The 21234-nt window shown below is 41.1% G+C and overlaps 2 protein-coding genes across 2 annotated transcripts in view; one reads left to right on the forward strand and one right to left on the reverse strand.

The window, feature by feature from the left end:
• The window catches only part of LOC117255193 (neuronal membrane glycoprotein M6-a), a 41647-nt gene extending 34252 nt beyond the window's left edge, over positions 1–7395 (forward strand). Inside the window, exon 7 of the mRNA XM_033623841.2 lies at positions 125–7395. Coding sequence (XP_033479732.1) covers positions 125–277 — 153 coding nt within the window. The 3' untranslated portion in view covers positions 278–7395. The remainder of the gene's footprint in view (positions 1–124) is intronic.
• Positions 7396–8473: 1078 nt separating this feature from the next.
• dok1a (docking protein 1a) lies at positions 8474–20771 on the reverse strand. The gene is made up of 7 exons (XM_033623829.2): positions 20616–20771; positions 19456–19534; positions 14844–14983; positions 14647–14757; positions 14378–14447; positions 12014–12186; positions 8474–11908 (listed from the first exon to the last, which is right to left on the reverse strand). Exons 1-7 carry the CDS (start codon positions 20670–20672, stop codon positions 10952–10954), a joined length of 1587 nt encoding a protein of 528 aa, XP_033479720.2. The 5' UTR covers positions 20673–20771; the 3' UTR covers positions 8474–10951.
• Between the last annotated feature and the right edge of the window lie 463 nt (positions 20772–21234).

Below are 21234 nucleotides of genomic sequence, written 5' to 3' on the forward strand. Positions count from 1 at the left end.
TGCCTCTCATTCAGGTGCAATTTGGACTAAAGCTGTACGTATATGCAAAACAAACTCGCGGTTTGCTGTCTGGTTTGCGTCACATGTATTGTCATTAACCCTGACTTTTCCTCTCCTCCCTCAGGTCCACTTCCTGATGGCTCTAGCCGCCAACTGGGGCTATCTGAAGGACGCCAGCCGGATGCAGAAGTACGAGGACATCAAGTCGAAGGAGGAGCAGGAGCTGCATGACATCCACTCTACGCGCTCCAAAGAACGTCTCAATGCCTACACATAAACACACACCCAAGAGAAACGACCAACGCACACTTACCTGTCAGACACACACAAGATGATACATGCACACACACACACACACACACACAGAAACACTCACACACAGGTCAAGGGATAGCAGAAACATACGTTACATACATGAGTGAAAAAGCAACACAAACATACATTCAAACACAACAGATAAAGACACGAGTAGGCAGAAATTAGTTGATTACATAAAAACGATGAAAACACAGACACCACACAGTAGTTTATTGACTCAGGTGGTCTATGCTAACATTTAGCGGCCGCTACGTTGGTTTGCTCCATGCTTTTATTAACCCTGACTAAAGCTTTAACTTAAAGGTGAAAACAAGCAGAGGCCACTTTCCTCTGCCCACTGCCAGATTGTATCCTACTAAAACTCACTGATTAGAGGCTCCATGATTACAGGATTGCTTAATTAGAATTGATCCAAAAAGAAAATCTGGCTACTTCAAATTTAAGGAGCTCATGATATTATTCCTTCACATAGCCTAAGGATCTAAATTTACCAGGGCAGGCCTCAGCCTTTTGGGGCCTTAGCTTGCCTTCCCCCAGTTTCACAAAGTAGCTTTGCAGTGCGTGAGTGTGCAAAACAATCAGCTGGAACTGGCCTCACAGACAGAAACCAAAATAACCCTGGCAAAGATATGAAAAATTTAGGGGAAGAAAGTACAGTGCATGATTAAAAAAAGCACAAGAAACATACAAGATAATAACACTTTCAGAAAGACAAATAATGAGCAGAAGAACCCAAAGAAATATCATATTTTAATTTGCTTGTTTGTGCCGCCCCGGTGGCCTTAAGCATCTAATTAGTGTGCTTAATGTTAGGGCCAGCTTTGCCTTTTCTTTTTAAAAAACGCCAACATTTTCTTGAAAGGTTGGTGTTTTTTTTTTTGTGTCCCTTTCACTGGCCTACCATCAGTCACCATATGGTGATCTCCACAGCTTGCTGCTGAACGGCTATGAGCTATTAGCATGGCACACTGAAGTCAACAATCTACAGCCGACATACGATTAAGTTTGGTGTCTATGAGCTCATCCTTTTATGTGGGGGCCTTTCAAAAAGGGGCAATGTCACTGTATCTCCCCAATAGCCTCAATACCTGCAGTACACACACATCACATGTCCACACACACACACACAAACACACACACACACACATAGATGTGGCTGAATGGTCGGTGTTGTGCAGGCAGTGTTGTATGGTGGTGTCATGCTGTGTTGTGTCGTTTCGCCACATTATGATGACTGGTATTGCAGAGAAATATGGCCCCCCAAGGAAATGTGTACCTCCTGAGTACAAATGGGTAGCTTTGATAATGTTTCCTCCCCTCCCCCTCTCTTTTCGACTCCTTTTACCTCCGACCCTACCCATCCTATTTCTCTACGATGTGACCTCTTCATGCTGAGCCCAGTTTCATTAGTTGTTCCACGTATTCGTGTTACACATGCCGACCGGTGTGTCCCACAGGTGGCTGTTAGAAGCGCAGGGGGATGGGATTTTTGAAATGATGATAATGACATATGTTGATTGAAACAAGATGCAGATCAAAATGATGTCATAATTTCTCCAAATTCCCCCAGCATTGCTCTATTTGTACTCTGTATCACATATCAGGCTCCTTACGCTCACTTGAACTAAAAGCACTTAATTTCGAAGAGGCCATTTCAGACACCTAGTGAAACGGGGCTCTGCGTCCTCCCCCCCTTCATTCCCAGTTTGTATAAACTTGTGATTTGTCCTCAGAAACAGCACATCTTAGCAGCACAAAGTCTTTTTAACGTGTGTCATGTTCTCATCAGTCTGATAAATAATGTTTTTCTCACTTTTTGGAATTTTTGCCACATTTTTATCAGTATTATTTATGTGTAATTTTAGCATTGGGGGTATTTAAAACGGGGCAGGTGTGTAAGGGGAGGGGTGGGGTTATATCACTTTCACATTTTCATGTGATGACTATATTTCAGTGGTTCTGCACACACACACAAATACACACAGAAACACGTACAAACGCATACACACCAATCATCTCGAGGGATTCTGTTCTCTCGTCGTCATGTTTTCTTTTGTGTATCTTTTTTTTTTTTCAACGAGCCCTGATGTGACCAAAATAATAGTTTATTTGTAAGTTGAATTCAACTTGTCGTTGATGTGAACAGATGATTACTGTGAATTCTGGGTGGTGTGGTGGTTGTGCAGGAGCAGCATCACTGAAGGTTGTAAAGGCTGAGCTGGTTAGCTTTGGTCTGAGCAGGATGGAGGATTCATTTTAAGGTTTAAATATTGGTAACCTCTTAGGAGGAGTTTGTGAGGTGTTTGAAATGGATGACATAGAGTGGAACTTGTATTAAAAAAAGGTCTGGAGGTGCTGAAGGAATTGGGAGAAAGGAAATAAGAGTCGCCGTTACTGGCTGCAGGGATTGATTAAGCTGGAGTGTTATCGGGAGCGATGAATGATGTCAGCTCAGAAGCACGTGGTTTAGGAATGATTTGCTTTATTGAATACGTTTGTGGTTTTAAGGCTGTTCCAAGTCTATATTTGGTGTCTTAATGATCTCCTTGTGCTTTTAAACTGGATGCTGTATACTGCATATATTTTTGATCAGCAAACAACACTTAAAATTGGTGATTATAATAAGAGATCATCTAAAATATCATCACTCTGACTGAGATGATTTTTGATTCAACTTCTACCCTTGGAGGGAGATGTCTGTATTTTTGAACATGGGCTTTATTTTCCCATGTTTGTGCCTGAATGACAAATGGAGACAACAGTTTTCGAAATTGGTTCAGTAGTGAGAGAGAGCGCTGCAGCTGTAGCAGCAATTTATGTCCATTAAATGTGCTTGTTTTTATATCTGACACTCACACCGTTATTGTGAGTGTCTTACAACAGTGCAGAAAGGACGCTACAGAGAAATTAAATGTCTTTACGTACCTTTCGCTGGTCTGTTTGTTATTGTGTCCAAGTTTCGCTCAAGGAGAAGTCTTGTTTTTATATCTCAGGAGAGGTGACTTGTTGCAGGGAAACAATGGTGGAAACGTTAGTTGGAGAGAGGAGTGCTGGGAAGAGTTTGTTGTGTTGGAGAACGATGCATAAACGTTGGAGAGATTTCAGAGCGAGACTTTTCCTTGAGTGAGAGTTAGTGACACTAACAAGCATGCTGGATCAGCAAATGGGAAGGAATAATGTTTCATGTCTCTGTAGGCTCCTTTCTGTAATGTTGTCAGACACTTGAAATAACAAGCTGAGCCTGTCAGTGGCAAAAAGACACACTTATAGTGGACATCAGTTGATGCTAAATGGTGCCTGTAGGGATTACACTGCAGGCTGTTTCGCCGCTGTGGCTGCAGCGTTCTCTCCATTACACAAAAACATGGAAAAATAGGGCCCAGGTTCGAAAAAACATTTTTTCAAGAGGCCAGTTAGACTTCAAATGAGTGGTTATAACTAAAAATTTGAAGTGGATTTTTTTCTTTATGTCCTGTATACAGCACTTCAGATTTAAAAGAGGGAGATTTAAAGATTAAAATACTTAAATTCTTGGTCACTAGTGCACAGGGCTGTTATGTTTGTATTCTGTGTTAAGTTATGTTGAGCCAGCCGTTAGGATAAGAGGATTGTACGTAATGTCTAACTGTGAAGGAAAGTGATGATTCTCTATCTGCCAGTAGAGATGACTGAGAGGGGATTTGTCTTCAGAATGATGACTGTACGGATGATGGTGACGATGGTGGTGGTGATGATGGTGATAGTGGCGATGACGTGAGTCATAGAAGGGTTTGATTTGATGAGACTACCAGCACACACACACACACATACGCACAAACACACAAATACACACACAAACACACACACGTTCCACCACCGCCATTACTCTGAGCCGTAATTCTTTGCTCTTTTACTTTTCACCGATAACATTTCACTATTTTATTATGAACTTTTAATCTTTGAGACTTTTTAAATGTGAAATCATTTAATTAGAAAAAAAGAAAAAATTTTTTTTCCTTTTTCCTTTTTGTGGGCAGTATTAACTCTGTAAAAAGATATACATATATGTGAAACAGTTGAGGTGAGCAGCCGGGAGAATGATTTCCTATTGGTTACAGAGTCTGGAAGAGGTGGTTCAGTCCCAATGTCCTGAGCCTTTACTCCCTCAGAGAGCTGCTTATACACACACATCAAAGATATCAGATTTTGAAGTTGTTGCAACACTGGTTATTCAAAATGCAAGATGATTTTCCACATGATAGAGGATATATTGGCTGATATAAATGTAGTATAAACATTTAAATATCTAAAACTAATCCCGTACTTTGGAAAAGGTTCTGCAATAATGTAAAAAGCACCTGGAGTAAAAGAGGCAAAACATGTCACCTCTATAGGAGGCAGAACTCGTCATGAGACGGGACCTCAGCATCTGATAAATGTTTTTATTTCATTTTAACAAGCATGAGGGTATAAAATAGCGTCATATTGTAAAGCTAATGACAAATAAACGTGGTGTAACGAAATCTTTTGACCGCCTGTTTGGTAGTTAAGTTGGTGTCAGGGGGGCACTGTCAGGAGAGGTAAACCAGGCAAATGTTTGGGACCCCTGCAAAATAATTTGGAATATCTTGGAAAATTTTGTAACTTTAAAATCCCTTTAACCTCCCTTTAAGACACTATACAGTGCACCATCGCTACCCTCTGGATGACAGCTGGATGCAGTCGTCCTTGCCTGGGGCCCTCCAGAATCTAGGATCGCCACTGGTGTTAGTTGCGCAGAACCTTTGTGGTTTCACACTCATGAATGCCAAACTGATGCAGAAGGCAGGTCGACAACACATGCAGTAACACATTAATTGGCTGAGTGGCCATACAAGCGCTTAAGTTTTGCTTGTCTGGGGTTTAAAACAGTGTTTGAATCTGGTTCTTTGTGGTGTGTAAATGCAGCTGAATTTGACAAAAATTAAAAGACAAAACAAAAAAACGTACCATCGTTGTCAACGTGGGGAGACTCCACCAGACTCGTCTCCTGTTCAGGTGTGTCTCGGCTGCATGCAGTCAGTATTTTTAAGGTTCTAGTTTTACAGTAACAGTATTCTATCATTTCATTGCCTGACAATGGATGTCATGTCAGTGTTTTTAACTTCAGATAAATGAAAAAAAAATAGTTTTTTTGTGCACTTATTGACCATTGTGAGCTCTCTCTCTCTCTCTCTCTCTCTCTCTCTCTCTCTCTCCATTTCTCTATCTCTCTATCTCTCACTCTCTCTCTTATTCTTGGTGTGTAAGTGCATTGAGATCCCCGTAGTGGGATCTGTGTATAGTCTTGCAGCATTGGTTATAATCTGAAGAAATAACAATGATGAAAATGAATGAATTCATAATAATGAAGATAATCTTATACTAGGTAAAAAAAAAAAAAAAAAAAGACAGTGAATCTAGTTGTTGTTTGTGGCATGGTTATGCATTCAATGGTCATAATTTCAATGATTAAAACAATACAAAAAAAAAAATCATTCTTTTCCACTGGCGCTGTTCTGCTGTTTTCGTTCTGTTCTCCACTTTTCAGTGTGCAGTATTGCGGTTGCTGTTGCTAATGGTGTTGCTAAGCTAGCTTGCTTGCTCAGTTGTTTACCACCAGAGCAATATATTGTAGCAGTCTGACGAAACAAAGACATAAAACGAAAAATCCATACCCGTAAATTTCTGGTATACAAAGTGCATGAATCTATGACTGCAAGTCTTAAGTGATATGATCATGGTGTTCTTTATTGTTTATCCTAATAAAAGCGGATTTGCATATGTGGTGTAATGTATTGCTCTGGCCACCCATTATCCTGCACCCACCTCTGCTCACATCCTCTTCCTCATTCGGGGTCATTTAGGCTCAAATCACCGCCACTCTGGAGGTCCGATTCAGATTTTAAAACTGACTCTTGTCTGATTTCCTGTGTGCTTGTGTAAACAAGAGTCACTGATGCATAAGTAAAGCTTCACGTAACCTAGCAACAAGCACAGTCTGCCCAGCGCTCACAGCCAAATCACCATCTGTAATGGACGCTAACAAGGCAGAATAATATTCCAGTTACCTCCAAAGCATATTTAGAGCTGCACAATCACATTTGAAGGTGAATGGTTGTAGGCAGCAGTGACTGAATATTGGCAGATATTAGATTCCTTGCTGAATTAGATCTCCACATATGATAAGGCCCAAAAATAAATCTGAGAATATGTAGTTTTTAATTTCAGCAACACTATCAAATTGGGTCATCTTTGCCAGGTGGTGTTAATGTAGCCTAAATGAAGACAAAGCACCTAAAATCAGATGTTTAAACTGCCATAAGGACATACGGCTGCTGTCGTGATCAGGAAGAGGATATGAGCTGCTTGTTCTCCATTCGTTTGAGTCTCCTCATTTACTCTCTAACCCACGTCTCCTTGTAAAGATGAATATGTGTGTTGACACGTACTAACCCTGCGTCCTTCTTGTCTACCCGCTGACCAAGGCTGAACAAGGATAAACTTTACCATTCCATTGATCCTGACCGCATGCATTTGTGACAGGATTCAGAAACTTTAACTGTGTCAGCCTGATAACGCATGAATTTCAACGACATGAAATCTGATTTCTAACACTCTGTGAAAGAGATTTGATCTGTTTTTGACTGTTTTTGCAGCTATAAAAACCTCAGCTCTGTATCACAGGATGAAAAATCAGATCCTCTGTGCCTGAACTAATTCAGCTCTTGTCCATCGTGAACTGAACCACAGATCTAAAAGCTGATGATGTCAGTCTGTGACCTTCAACTGATTATCACATGTTTCAGATCCATGCATTATGTCAGGTTGGACATTTTGGACGTTAGGAGTAGATTTTATTTTATTTTTTTCGTTGGTTTCACCATGGTATTCTAGACTTTTTGTACTTCACTCTGTTTGCTTAGTAGCAGGCTTTATCTGATTCACTCCTCCATTTTTGTACATATCTGTGCCAACAGCTTGGGCAGACAGTGGCTTTTTTTATTTGTAAAGACATAAACTTGCTTGCATATATAAATAAAATTAAATAATACACTTGTGTACTTGTTAATAAGGGAATGTTTCGAGTTTGTGTCTTCATTTCATAGCACTTTTGTGGTTGTCTAAAAGGCTTTGAACATAATTTTAAAGGTATAGTATGCAGGATTGTCAGTTTCTGTTTGTGATCACGCTCACCAGCAAAAGTAAAAACCAACCCAAGATTCTCTCTTAATCTGCATTTTGCCTCACTATATTTTCATTTCTTTCATTCTTCGTATATATTGATTTTAAGGGGGAGTCCTGCATAGCATATCATCAGATTTTATAGAAGTCTTAGGATACACCTACCGCGTAGGTGTCTAGGTATCCAGTGTGCTGTTTGCCTGTGTGTAGTGATAAATGCACTGTCACCTAATCACAATTACAAAGCTCCACCTTACCAATGGAGCAGAGCTCATCAACATTCAGTACAGGTGCAACATTGGCCTGAACATGATATCCACAGTGGAGTGAAGTGAACCAGGTCAATATATGAGCTCATGTTTTATTTGTTCTGACAGATGCATCTGGTCCTCCTTCCTTTTGGACAGATTTCCAGCAACTTGAGATCTAATGGGCTAGTCACAACTGTGGAGCATGTCTGAGACGATGACTTTAAAGTAGAATGACATTGAGGCATTTTAGAAAACAACCAAGATGGCTGCAGCTGACATGAAACTGTCCATGAAGCCACTGTTGCATCAGTATTGAACAGATGACAATTTATTTTCGCTGAAAGAAGAACAACCAACTGCACTTAAAACTTTTCTTGTGAAGAAAAATGTGCGGCACTTTTATCTTCGTACACTAAAGTTTGTTTCCGTTTTTCTGACACAACATCACATGTGTTGTTGCTCTGATTGGTAGTAGGTCTGTCTTATTGGTTGTAGATCTAGTCTCAATCCCAGGGTGTCAAATATGGCAGCCTGGTCAGCGGCCCTTGGCTTCTGTTTGAGATGCACAAGGTATCCCACAGCGTCTGTATGTGATGCCCCAGACTTTCAGCTTACTCCAGTGTAATCTAGTGTATTCCCTACGGCAATAAGGTGGTAGAAAAAGTAAGAATTGTAAGATTCACCAGTACAGGTTTGAACCCAAATGCACGACAAAGAGGCAATAGAGTTGCAGGGAAAGTTTACTTTACTTGATCAGGGGAAAAGGGAAAAGTATGCTGGATAGCCTGGCAGAAACATAAGACAATCTGGCAGAGGGCAGGGGAAAATGGACTGATAAATACTGAAGGACTGATGGGAGAATGAGCCACAGGTGTGGAGATGGGTGGGGAAAACCAGGTGCAGGTGATGAGCAGATTGAATGGGCTGAGAGGAAGGCGTGATCTGAAATGACAGGAGAGCTAGTGATGAGACATAAAAACAAAACCAGATGAAAACAAACTAAGAGTTGGGATTGGTGCAGTGTTTGCACTGTGAGAAGAACATGTAGTGCTGCTGATACCCTGGTACAGACACAACTTACAAGACAAATAGCCCCATCTGGTGGACAATGCAAAACAATACATCTTCACTAAAATTGTGTTTAATCATAATAGTTTGTAATGAATGATTATTACAGTGTAACAATGGAAGAGAAGAGATATGTGGAGGTGAAAATTAGCACATAATGGTGTTTACCTCCCGTGTCCAGAAAAAAATTACAAGCTGCACAAAAATGATATTTTTGGCAAGAAAAGGTAACACTGATGTGACAAGCAGATGGCAGGTGAGATATGGCAAATCATCACATAAAGGTCACATTATCATGACAAAACATCCAGGTGATTAGTTACATAAACATCACATGTGACAAAATGTGTTAGGTACTTTTCAAATGAATCCAAACAGCACAGGATTCTGGAAGGAAACATTTAAAAAATTGCCTCAACCAGAATTAAAATAATAATAAAAAGGAAATATGTAGCTGGAAAGATCCACGTATATGGCATATTTAGGGAGTGACTGACTTGTGCAGCCTAAAGGAGCGACTCATAATTACCCTCTCATGTTGCAACAGGTCCAAACACACAAGGTCATTTTGAACTGATCCAGAGCCTCTGATCGGGAGGTTATTACACCCTGTTAAGAACTCACTGAAATTCATTTTTAAACAATGAAGATTTGCCAGCCGTAACACAAGTTACTTTTAGTTAAGTTTTATTAAAAAAAATTGTCAAAACTATGCAGTCACTAGTGAGACTTTTGGAATAATGGTAAATGCAATGAAAGTAGAACTGAATCAGTGAACTGACTTATTGTCTTTTAAACAGAAAAATCTGTCATGTGAAGTTTGCAAATATTAGGTAACATTCGCCACCATGAGCTACTTAATAATCTACCAAGTAAAGCTGTAGCAGCAAAACTCTTTAGTGTAATGAACAGCTCATTTTATTGCTTTTGACCTTTTCATTTAAAAAATACAGTATTTTTCCAGTTACATAGTTTCTTGCTTTAATCACATACTGCAAAAATGGGCTGGGTTGTATGAAATGATTTTAACCAACACATGAAGTAAAAATATAAAATAAAAATATCATATACAGTACATGTTAGTGGGGGTTGCAGGAATTAACACTTCGGATAACGCTCTATGAAAGTGACACATCCTATTTACAGAATTATTTATACAGCTCAATGAAAAACAATCAGAAATGAAAAATAACTGTAGGATATTTTCAATATAAACATTGTTATCTGAGTTATTCAGAAGAACAACATCCTCAGCAAACCAACAAACATATACTGTTATGGTTATGGAATTACAGAAATACTATTATGTATCAGTGGGGCGTAAATAGTGCAGGCAGTGTGGTTGCAGTGGGGCCTGTGTGGTGGGGAGTCCATAGAGAGAGTGGGCCCTCCATCAATATGTTGGATGGAGAATGGGCCCTTCAGAGTGATTGCCACCTTGAATATATAACTGGATTCAAAGAGGAACTCTTATTACGTAACTATTTTTTGTACAGATATGTAATGATGGTTGCTGGGTAATATTTCTGTTGATGATGTCATCCAGTGTCAAGTCTCTGATCATGTGATGAGACGATATGTGCACAATAGCGTGCACTAGGGCCCATCGTAACTACTAATGCCGCACACTTTGCAAATTGGACGTCCATCTTCAGCAACAACTGCCTGGTCGGTTTGTAGATATCTGAAATGCTTCCACGCTGCCGATTTAAGGTGCTTTTTTGGGCAGATAAAAGGATGGAATGTAACTTCCCTGTGATATTTTAATAGCTCTCCTCAAGGCTTCAGGTGAGCGGCAGGACACTCTAACGTAAAGCAAACCAGCACACACACGTGTGACCTGCAAGATTCGTTTTCACATGGCAGCAATGCAGGATTCAGGACACTGCAGATTTTACAGTTCCTACAGTTCAGAAACCGTGACATTATGTAAGTGCAAAAGTGTTCAATCCAGACATCCCTATTTGTATATAGATATACACAATGAAAAGCGCATCCATGCAGGAGAAGTGCTAACCAGGTAAAGTGTTTCTCAATGAACTTCCACAGCAGTCAGTGTACAAAAATACATGTCAGGCTCTACATACATTTGCATTAGATACTTTAGTGATAAGCTGCACTTGACAACTGAATTAAATGATGCCCAGGTTTTCGTAGATGACATCATCATCAACAGAGTGGTCCGTGGCTTTTGTTGTGCTCATACTGGCAGTAGGAGGGGAAGATGAAGCGGAGCTGGGAGGGACAGTGTCAGAGGATGAAGGTTTTTTGCAGACTTGAGCATATAGGTGAGCAAACGGGTCTGGCTTGCTCTCTTTTTTATCAGACACTTCCTCCTTCTTGCTCACAGGCTCAGTATAAATGGGTTCATCATGTGTACGATGCTTTTTCACGACTTTTCCTTTGCTCTGAATGACAGTTTTTTTATTCTGGACTGGACTGACTTTGTCATACACCTCCGAGTAATCTGAGTCTGGGTGATTGATGTTAAAGCTGGGATGTGCAGCAGAGGAGTTAGGAGAGGGAATGAGAGAATCTGTGGAGCCGGGGGGTTTGAGCGGGAGAACACATGCGGGATCTACATACAGAGCCATGGTCGGCTGCGGCCTTGATACAGATTGGATGCAATCAGCTGGGTCAGCATACACAGCTTCTGATTGGCAGCCAAGATGACCTCCAGATCGGCTGTCATGTGTGGGGACCATTGGAAGAGGCATGAGGGTGATAGGAGCTGGCTGCGTTGATACACTCTCTGGTGAACGGAGCAACTCCTCCTGTGCACTGTCTTCTGAGGCAACGGCACTGTCCTGTATCCTCAGTTTGTTCTCCAGAATGGCAGCCATACTTGTCATATCTGGTATTTTGGGGAGAGGGGAGTGGGCCTGTATGTTGGGGAGAGGGGAGTGAGCCCGTATGTTGGTTACAACCTTCTCAGCCTCTTGGTTTTGATTGCCTGAAGTGGCAGATGAAGTCTTGCGTTTGATGGTACTCTGGATCAGTAAGAATATCTTCTCAGACTGCTGTGTCTCAAAGGTGAACGTTCCCGGACCAGAGTCACAGCGTCTCCCTGCTTCGATGGTTAAGGCCAGCTGGTAAGAAAACACAAAGAGGCACACAAGCATGTTCATGAAACTGATAATTCTAGAATTGAGAAGCAATCCAATGCATCACCTTTGTCATGATTCCTACCCTACCTTATCTTTTCCATATCGTCTCAGCAGTTCGTACGGCCATTCTCTGACAATGTCCTTTTTCTGTGTTTCTCTCAGCAGCAGCGCCTCTTGCCCGACCTGCAGCCAGTACGACCCCTTTAGGCCACAACGTGTCGCTGCATCAGTCCTCTGAACCTGCACCCAGAACTCTGAGGCTAGACAGAAGAAAGAGACAACTCTTTGTCATTACTATGCAGATAAAACACTTTTAAACCTGTAAAGTAAACATACAGTTAAAGAGAGTGACAACATCACTTTCCACCTAATCTCCAAGAAAAATGTTGGCATTGTACATTTCTGTAAACCACAAATCTCGGCTAGAAATCCAGCAATGTCTCAGTAAAAACCATTCACTTTTCGTGGCACTATCCCCACCGGAGGACACAGTTACGACTTGCTTGGTCTTGAACAGTGGCCTGCAGCTTGGCAGGTTTCTCGCCTAGGTGTCACCTGCTGATGACGAAGTCAGCTCATATACCCAGTCACTTTAGAAACGTTGATATAATATGCATGAGACGTACAAATGTAATGAATCTGTGGTTTGCATAAACGTAAAATGCCAACCCTTTTTTCTGGTGACTGGGCTGTCATTTCCATACGACTGCAGGTCTGGACTTTGGACATTTTGTACCATTTAAAAGTCCCCTATTAAGTTCTTGATCATAAGCAGTGCCATGGGCTATGGAGACATGTTTTTGGGCTTGGTTTTATTTCGATCTTTTCCACATTCACTGCCAGTTCCACGTTATACCACTGATTGACAGTTGGTAGTAGTGACATGCCAAGTGCCAAGAAAAGTAGCACTATGCCAACATAGTCAAGGAATGAGAAGACTGCAAATGTTTAATGATGATGTAAATGCATTCAACATATTTAATAGGCCTCAAGGAGGTGACTTGCTGAGAACCTCATGAGCATAAACGTATCTTTGCACAGGGTCCATTTGAATTTCCCTCAAGTCCTAAGTTGTGACATACAAAGTGAGAAGTTGCTCCGAAGTATCAAGTTTAGATACTGATTCTGAACAAGACTTTCTCTCATGTAATGTGCTGTGATTATTTATGGATTATAGGACAAATCATGATGTTTCAGTGACTCCATGGACTTTTCTATAGCGCTGCCATCAGGACAACTTTCAACTTTGCACACAGAATGTAGTTTAAAGGAATACTTCATACACATAAACTTCCCAGATGACCAAGCCCAGTTGTGAGAGGGAAATGTTGGCAAACTATGAATATGCTACATTTGTATGTTTCATACGTATCATAGCAATGTTTCTAAAGTGACATACTGTAGTACACAAACTGACTTTCTCATCACGAGATGGACGGGGTGGGTGAGATGGGATCATCCCTATGTTTCCTGGGTTCTATGTTCCCCACTTAACCCTGCAAAAAAGCTTCCATGTTTCCCCGCTTACACAAAAAGGGTTCTATGTTTCCCGCTTGGTTGAGCGGGCAACATAGAACCCGGGAAACATAGAACCCTGGAAACATAGATACGCTCCCGGTGAGATGCCTGCCATGCTGAAGATGACTGCAGACAACTGTTCGACACCAACAAACAACAAAGACGGTTGTGTTTTAGCGAGTCATTGCTGTGTGTCCGCCATCGTTTTAGCCACCAAACCTGGTTGCATTGTAGCCGTCTATCACTGTTTTTCCAGCGGGGAAAGTGACACAGGAAGTGGCTTCTCCAGCTGTGGTTTCGCCACCAAAACCAGGTTTTTAAAGCCCAGACATGATCTTTTCCTAACCATAACCTGGTGGTGTTTGTGCCCAAACCTAACCACGTTAACCACAGCGTTGCTGAAACATAACGTATCCCTGATTTGCAGAAAAACGTACAGTGCCAACCTTTTTCTTGGCAACTGGGTTGGACGACCCAGAGTCACAACATACACCCACAGGAAGTATTTATATCACTCTTGCAGCAAAATTCCCAGTGTTTTCGTTTGTTCAAAATGCCGTAAATACTCACACCTTTACTAAAGATGCTAATTACAGAGATTCTGTGTGTCTCCAGCACAGAAAGCTGCAGATACATTTGCTCATACACTGGTTCAAATGACAACACCTACTCTTACCTCCACCCTCAGGCAAGACAGGTGTGTGTGTGTGTGTGTGTGTTGAGTACACTGTCATAAAAAGTACTTTGTTGAGTTCAATTAGCTACTTTTCTTTTATGTAGCACATGTTCAAACCTGCTCAAAACAGGACAGCAAGAGTTTGTCATAACAATAAAAGGAAACCGATGACAGTTTCGTTAGAGGAGAGGAATAGAATAGTGAAACACAGAGAGAGAAAAGGAGAGAAGTTAAAAGCATAGGAGCAGAAGATTTACCGTCATCTGCTGAGGCATATATCTGGTTCTCCTCCATTTGAAGCTGAGTAGAGTCTGAGCCAACACCTCTCTGAGACAGAGACAGAGAGCAAGGAGAGGAGAGAGAAGCACACAGCTGTTAAATCAGGTTAGAGAAGAATGCCTGTTGGCCAAGCATTGTATACAAACTGATTTATATTCAATCTACAACATACCGTATGCTGTTTTGTCTGTGATAGCAATTATTAAGGGTCTAACAATGAACACAATTGATGTAATTTCCCTCTCACCTGAAACGTGCTATGACACAGTTTGTCTACCCACTCCATGCAGTCGTCTTTGTGTGTGGCAAACACCATCGTTCTTTCCTGTGTCTCCACACAAAATGCTGCCATGTTGTCCTGCAAACAGCACAGATACCAGCTTGTAGTATTTATTTAACCATCATGGATACATGCAAACATTATAAACACTCAGAGAGGCTGACCATTGGACAGGCCTCAGCGTTTGGGGGGAGTCTGAGGACACTGATCAGGTCGGACAGTCGGACCACCTTCAGCTTCCTGTCCGTATGGGGCTGGTAGTGTCTCCTCACCCCAGGCATGTGATCAGCTCCAGCACCACCACCTGGACGGGACATACAGTAGATAGACACAGGATTAATATATTAAGGTTATTGATTAGGGAGACACAAGCACATTCGTAAAATATTTCCACACAAGCACAAACACTCCTGCACCTTCACACTCCTATGAGACAAACAGGTCAAACACTCTGAACTCTGTTACACTTCAGATTTTGACAAACAGTTTGAACAATATCTGTGTCTTAAAAGGTTTTGACAGATGTAACATGACCCTATATGGTCTCATAACCAGCACAGTAAGTCATCTAGGTCGTCTCTGACAGGCCTGTCAGCTCTTATTGAGTCCTGCTGTTTATATTTTGTTGCCATGTTATTTAATAGCCCTGCTTGGCTATACTTGCTTGGGAGCCAGATGGATCTGCGAGCTCATGTCTGATTTGCTCTGGCAGATGTCTGGCCCCCCCTATGCTTTGGACAGATTTCCAGAAGCCTTATCTAACATGGGGTGTGTTTGAGATGAGGACCATGAAGAGGAGCGCCATGATCCAAGATGGCTGCAGATGATGTGGAACTTTCTGTTAAAGCCGTTTTTCCTCAGAACTGGATGGTATATTGTTGGTAAAGTAAGAACAATCAATTGCAGTTAAAGCGTTTCTTGACAAGACAGGAGAGATTGTCATATTTCTGACAGGACCTGGCAGAAGTTTAATATACCAGCTCATCTCTGCATGTTATGTCTGTTCACATTTTTCCCTCTCTCTGGGTTAATTTTTTCCGCTTTCCTGTTTTGTGCCAAGTCCCGCCCTAATGTGTTGTGACTGGCTGGTACTACTGTGCTGTGATTAGCCATCTACATCAGGTGGACTTAGAGCATGTTAAATCTAAAAACAGTGTGCACTGTCTGCCCTGGTTTCCAGGTTGAAAAACATGTTTCCATAAAACAGTGTGAAATGAACAGGCTTCAAGGTACATTTTCTTTCTCGTTTGGTGGGTGTGTCAGAGGTGTTATCCAATCAGCAGCAACATGTAGGCCTATATAAACCAAATTCTAGTAGCTCTTTACTTATTGTTCATACAGTTTTTGTTTGTATTTCACACCTATTTTGGCTACGTAATGCACCATTGTTTCTGTTTCAAATATACATTTGTCAGGGCAGATGAGGTCTCATTTATAAATATTGCGTACACACAAAACTAGGCCTGAAAGAGGTTTGCCACTTCCCACTCAAAAGCTCTGCTTATAAACTTTTTAGAGACAGGAAATTGGCGATGCAGATGATGAGGTGGAAGTCTGTAGAAACTTTCTATATAGTATATATCTTTTTTTTTTTGGCACAGATTTTTGGCTTTTGTCCATACGTACGTTTTTAGTATGTTTTATGAATGAGACACATGGTCAGTGTGTCAGATGTTAATAACCTGTTAATAACGCCCTTTGGAAATCAAAAATTAACTGAGAGGTTTGAGAATATTTTGCATTTGTGATTTGGTCTGGCGATGTCAGGCTAGAGGTATTATTACCAGTCTGTGCACTGTGTGTGCTGTCAAACCTAGAGAGAATAAAATTGTGAAAGTCCATCCTTTTAACTTTTTCTTATGGCTCTCCTTCCAGATATTGATGAGAAACATCTTAAGGGTCAGGAAGAGATGTAAAAAATGTGCACGGTGCCAGGAGGTCACAGTGGAAAGAGACTAAAACACCAAACACCAGGCGGTAAAAATGAGATCACAAAATTGATTCACTCTGTTAATATGAATTAAAAATCAAAAACTTTTAAAAAGCAAGGTAGTTTCAGTTGTCTCAGATGTATTAGTGATAAAATCCAAATATCTGTAAGGATAATAGATGTTAAACATAGGTCTTAATACGTTTTATTCAAATGAAAAATCAGGCAAAATCAAGTTAAACTTATAACAAACACTAGAGCTCAACATTTTCATTCATCTGATCTGAGGCTCCTACAAACATACGTCTTATCTGATCTGTGTTAAAGGAGATAGAAAGGTAAGGAAGAGAGGAAGCTCCGTTCTTGTCCTCCTTTCCTAATTCAACCAGCTGTTATCATCAAAGCCACTTGGACACTTCAGATCAGCTCAATCAGCTGGGAAGTGTCCAAATCGGCTGCAGTCTGACTGTCCTCATGATGACCACCCTGTCTCAGTGTTTATCACCTCAGCTGGCACATGGTTGTCACACACACAGGCCATCATTAGTTATCTTTTACTGCAGCTGAAGTACTGTGCCATGCCTTTCATCCTTATCTAATCATGTGTTCCCCTTTTTTGTAAAGTATGTTACACTGCTACAGGCATCATTCTAAAGCTGTCACGTTACTCTGTGTTCCTCAGATTGTTTGATATGTACATTATAATATGTTCACTAAAGCCTGCACGAAAACTCGGATGCATCATGCAGATGCATCCGCTGAGCTTACATAACGCCATGACCAATTCTGGGCTCCATTTAAACTGTCAAACTCTCTGCTCATGTTCTGCTGCTGCTGCTCGGCCTGCCGCTGTATACATGTCACACACATCCACCGCCACCACCCAGCATCCACCTGTGGGCTGTTTCCTCATGATTCCCCATGATTCCTCATGACAGGGGCTGTCCTCATCTCTCCCTGCTCATGTTTTTTATGGCTTTTTGTTTCGCTTCCCAGGAGGTATTGTGAAAAAGTTGTTCCTGAAAAACATCCCACGTGTTTGGGCACGAAGAGCACGATGGATGCCACCAGAATGTTTGGATGGAGTTTGATATCATTTTATAGTTGGAGCAGAGTCCAAGGAATAATGACCCAAAGCCAAACTCCTAAATAAAATCATGCACTCAAAGACATCTAAAAGGAGACTAAATATAGTGTTGCATTAGAGCAGTTTTTCCCAACTTTTTTTTGGCTTGTGACCCATCACAGTTTTGTGTAGCAGACTCACCATATGTTATCTCTGTCTCATCAGTCTTCCTGCAACCTACCTTGCAACATCATGAATCATAATTCAGTTTCATCTTACAACTTGGATCTTTTTTCATAACCTGGTCATCACTATCAGTAAAAGCATTGTACTAACAAAGGTTGTACTGTACACAAAAACTGCAGATTAAACAAACTTGTTTGGAGGAAAAGAAAGGCAAACATTAAAATGATTACTCAAACTAACTTTGATCCACAATCGTTGTGTGTCCACATTTTCCTTTGCAGCAATGTATTATTATCAGTATTACATTTCAGACGTGCTGATATTCAGTTTGACCTCCGAAATAGCAGTCCAAGTGGTTTCGACAATCTAGCTACACAGTTTGCTTATTTAAAGGAGGTTCTCCACTGATTTAGTACTTCAATACATCTGGGAGGCTTGCAAAAGACACATAAAAAATGTCAGAATAGATGTAGTAGAGATATCCTGACTTTTAGACATTAAAATGGACAGAGCTCCAGATATACCGGATCCTAAATTTCTCATATTGCAACTCAGTGGTATCTTCCATTATTGTACATTCTTTATGTACTGGGAAGCCTGAATTTCCAAGTTCCCTATCAGAGTTTATAACTGGAACATCCCGCTGAAGTCGGATTTCCAAATCAAAAAGTAAGAAGAACTTCACCAACTCCAACCTCAAAATCCAAGATGGCTGCTCCGTGCATCAACAGTAGTGAAAGCTGTAGTCATATACAGTTAATCGGCACTTCTGTCTTTTTTGTGTCTCATTAAAACAGTTGTATTGTGGACACGTTGCTACAGTGTTTGTATGCACAGAGTGCAGCATTATGAGCTGTTCATGACTGATATTGCCAACAATGTCTAACTTGATGAGAACTGGTGTTTCTAACAACATCTTGGTTTTATGACTTCTTGTTTTGGAACACCATCAACTCGGGTGTGAAGTCCCAGCTTCAACAACAACAGACAGAGTGGCGAAATGTAACAGGCTGTTACTGGCTAACCTTTTTTCCCTTTTAAGGACAGTGGCCTTATGGGTAACCTGTGAGTGTGTGACATGTGCTTCGTGTATGGAGGGAAGTAGCTCTCTCTCAGGTGCGTTATGGTGAAGACCGTATATGGCAAAGAGTGATGATAGTCAGTAGAACAAAGTGTCTAGATAAGCTCGGGGCTGTTGTTCAACCTCATGAGAAGGCCGTGTTTATTGTTTTGTGGTGAAGACTGCAATAAAGTCATTGTTGGTGAACAGCACCTGAACGCCTCGCCGTCCTTCCTTCAGCAGAGTGGTCTGGACCGCTAGAAGCCAGTTACCAGCTGATAACAAGCCAGGCTAAATTAATGTTAATAAACCAGTGTGTTCCCAGCTTCAGTAGCTGACAATTCCTGCATAGTATACCTTTAAAACATTTAAACCTTTGGACCTTTGGAGAGCTCCTGCAAGACATTATTCCAGTTTTTGCAGGGTGAATAGTGCTACCCATGACGAGTAAAGTGAACTTCATGTGCAAAATCAATGGAGCTGGAGTTCTTCCAACACACTGGGACAAATAGTGATAGAAGAAGAAAACTGTACCTCCCATATCCTGGATCTCCAGTCGACCCACTCCACTGCTGCTGGGGGGAAACAGAGACAACCACACTGGCTTCCATTTCTGAGAGGAGAGAGCAAGAGATGGTTAAGAGCAGAGAAGGTAGATGTTTGTTAATAAAGGCTACAGTCTTGCGAAACTGTGTCACCAGCATGTAAATATATCTACGTCACAGTAGTTCAAGTTTATGACGGGTTGCATTCTTTCCTCCTCTCCTACCCGAGGTCCACGTTTTACTCCTACACACATGCACTACCTGAAACCTTTGCCTGTGAGTGTGATTGACAGTTTCAACCCTCCCGCGTGTGACACACAGAGGTAAACATTAGTCACATCCTCCCTGTGCTTTCAAGTCCAGAGGAGTGTCACAGTGTGAGGACAAACCATCACGTCACTCATGACCTAGTCCTCCTTTCAAAATAAAAGAAGGAATGCATGGCTGTGTTTGTTAATAACATTTATCTTACAGGATTTTACTCAAAGTAAACCACATATACTGTACCTTATGTTTTAATGTATCACATTTAAAGCTCTGATCATTTACAGCAGGTTTCTAAAGTTTACTTTGTATTTCTGTACCAGTTTCAGTGTAGTATATAGTATAGGTGTGTTGGTTGGGTTAAAAATTAATGTCTGCAGTGACACCACACTGAATGAGTGTGTGCAGGACTGTCTGTCAGTGCAGCACAGGAATGTGTAGTGTGGAAACTGTGCTGTGTTTCAACTTGTTAATTTGGATTCCTGCTCTCGAGTCTCCTCTGAGCGACACACAGAACAGGCTGAGAGCTTTTTCTACCAGAACGATGGCTCACATTTCACTCCCTCAGCTAACTGTGGAATCTAAATGAAACTGGGACAAAATTATAATTACACAGGTGTTGACGTCTCTCCTGTTAAAGTCAGAAAGCACTGACCCATGCAGGACTGTAACCCACACTGCATGTTCTTTCTGTCTGTCTTTTTTTGTTCCTTATTTACTGTAGCGTCAAGTCAGTTTTCTGGTTTCTATAAGGTTGACATGATCAGGTTTTTATCACTGTAATCTAAAACAAAGCAATTATCACCTGCTGCTAAAAACAAAGCTGTATATTCAGTCCTATATCATATCTCATGCTCATTACTACTGAGAAATCTGTGTACTCACTTTGCCAACTTTGTGCGGTTGCAGGTAAACCTTCCCTGTTTTGGTCTGAGAGTCCATCTGGGAAGCAAATGTGCTTCAGTGCTGGCCTTTGGCTTCTGAAAGACGTATAAGTTTTCTGTTGTTTTTTTTTCCCTTTGTTGAATAGCCGTGCTGGGGCGTGCCCACAGTGAGACATTCTTGAAATATGATCTTCACCTGGTACACATACACATGTGGAGGTGTGGCTGTGATTACGAAAGTGAGGGGGACAGAGTTCAAGAGTAATTCAGTGTTTTACTTTTCATTACAAACCTGCATACATCGCACTATAGACATATTTTCTTATGATTTTAGTGTTTTCTTAATAGAAGTTCTGTGGGGCACTATATACAGGTCATTATAATGAACACACACTTTCATGACAGGAAGAAATATAAACACCTTACATAATGTAACACAACACAAAGTTGTTCTTGGTATTTTGTCCACACTTTGCTTTACATTCAGTAATGCAGCTTTCCAACATGAATTATGCACCAGGTTATTAAACCAGCTGGAGGAAAGGTCACTGCTAAATATAATGAGGAGGCGAGTTTACATGCAAAGGAACAAACTCTGCTGCCGTAGATTCAAGTGTCAC

Source organism: Epinephelus lanceolatus, chromosome 3, assembly GCF_041903045.1.
Source record: "Epinephelus lanceolatus isolate andai-2023 chromosome 3, ASM4190304v1, whole genome shotgun sequence".
NCBI lineage: Eukaryota > Metazoa > Chordata > Actinopteri > Perciformes > Serranidae > Epinephelus > Epinephelus lanceolatus.

Excerpts from the sequence above, each read along its gene's own strand:
- dok1a (XM_033623829.2), bottom strand. The coding sequence starts at position 20,672 with ATGGACTCTCAGACCAAAACAGGGAAGGTTTACCTGCAACCGCACAAA. Across the intron at positions 14,758-14,843 it reads ACGCTGAGGCCTGTCCAATG|GACAACATGGCAGCATTTTG; the intron begins GTCAGCCTCTCT and ends TGCTGTTTGCAG. Across the intron at positions 11,909-12,013 it reads GACGATATGGAAAAGATAAG|CTGGCCTTAACCATCGAAGC; the intron begins GTAGGGTAGGAA and ends TTTTCTTACCAG.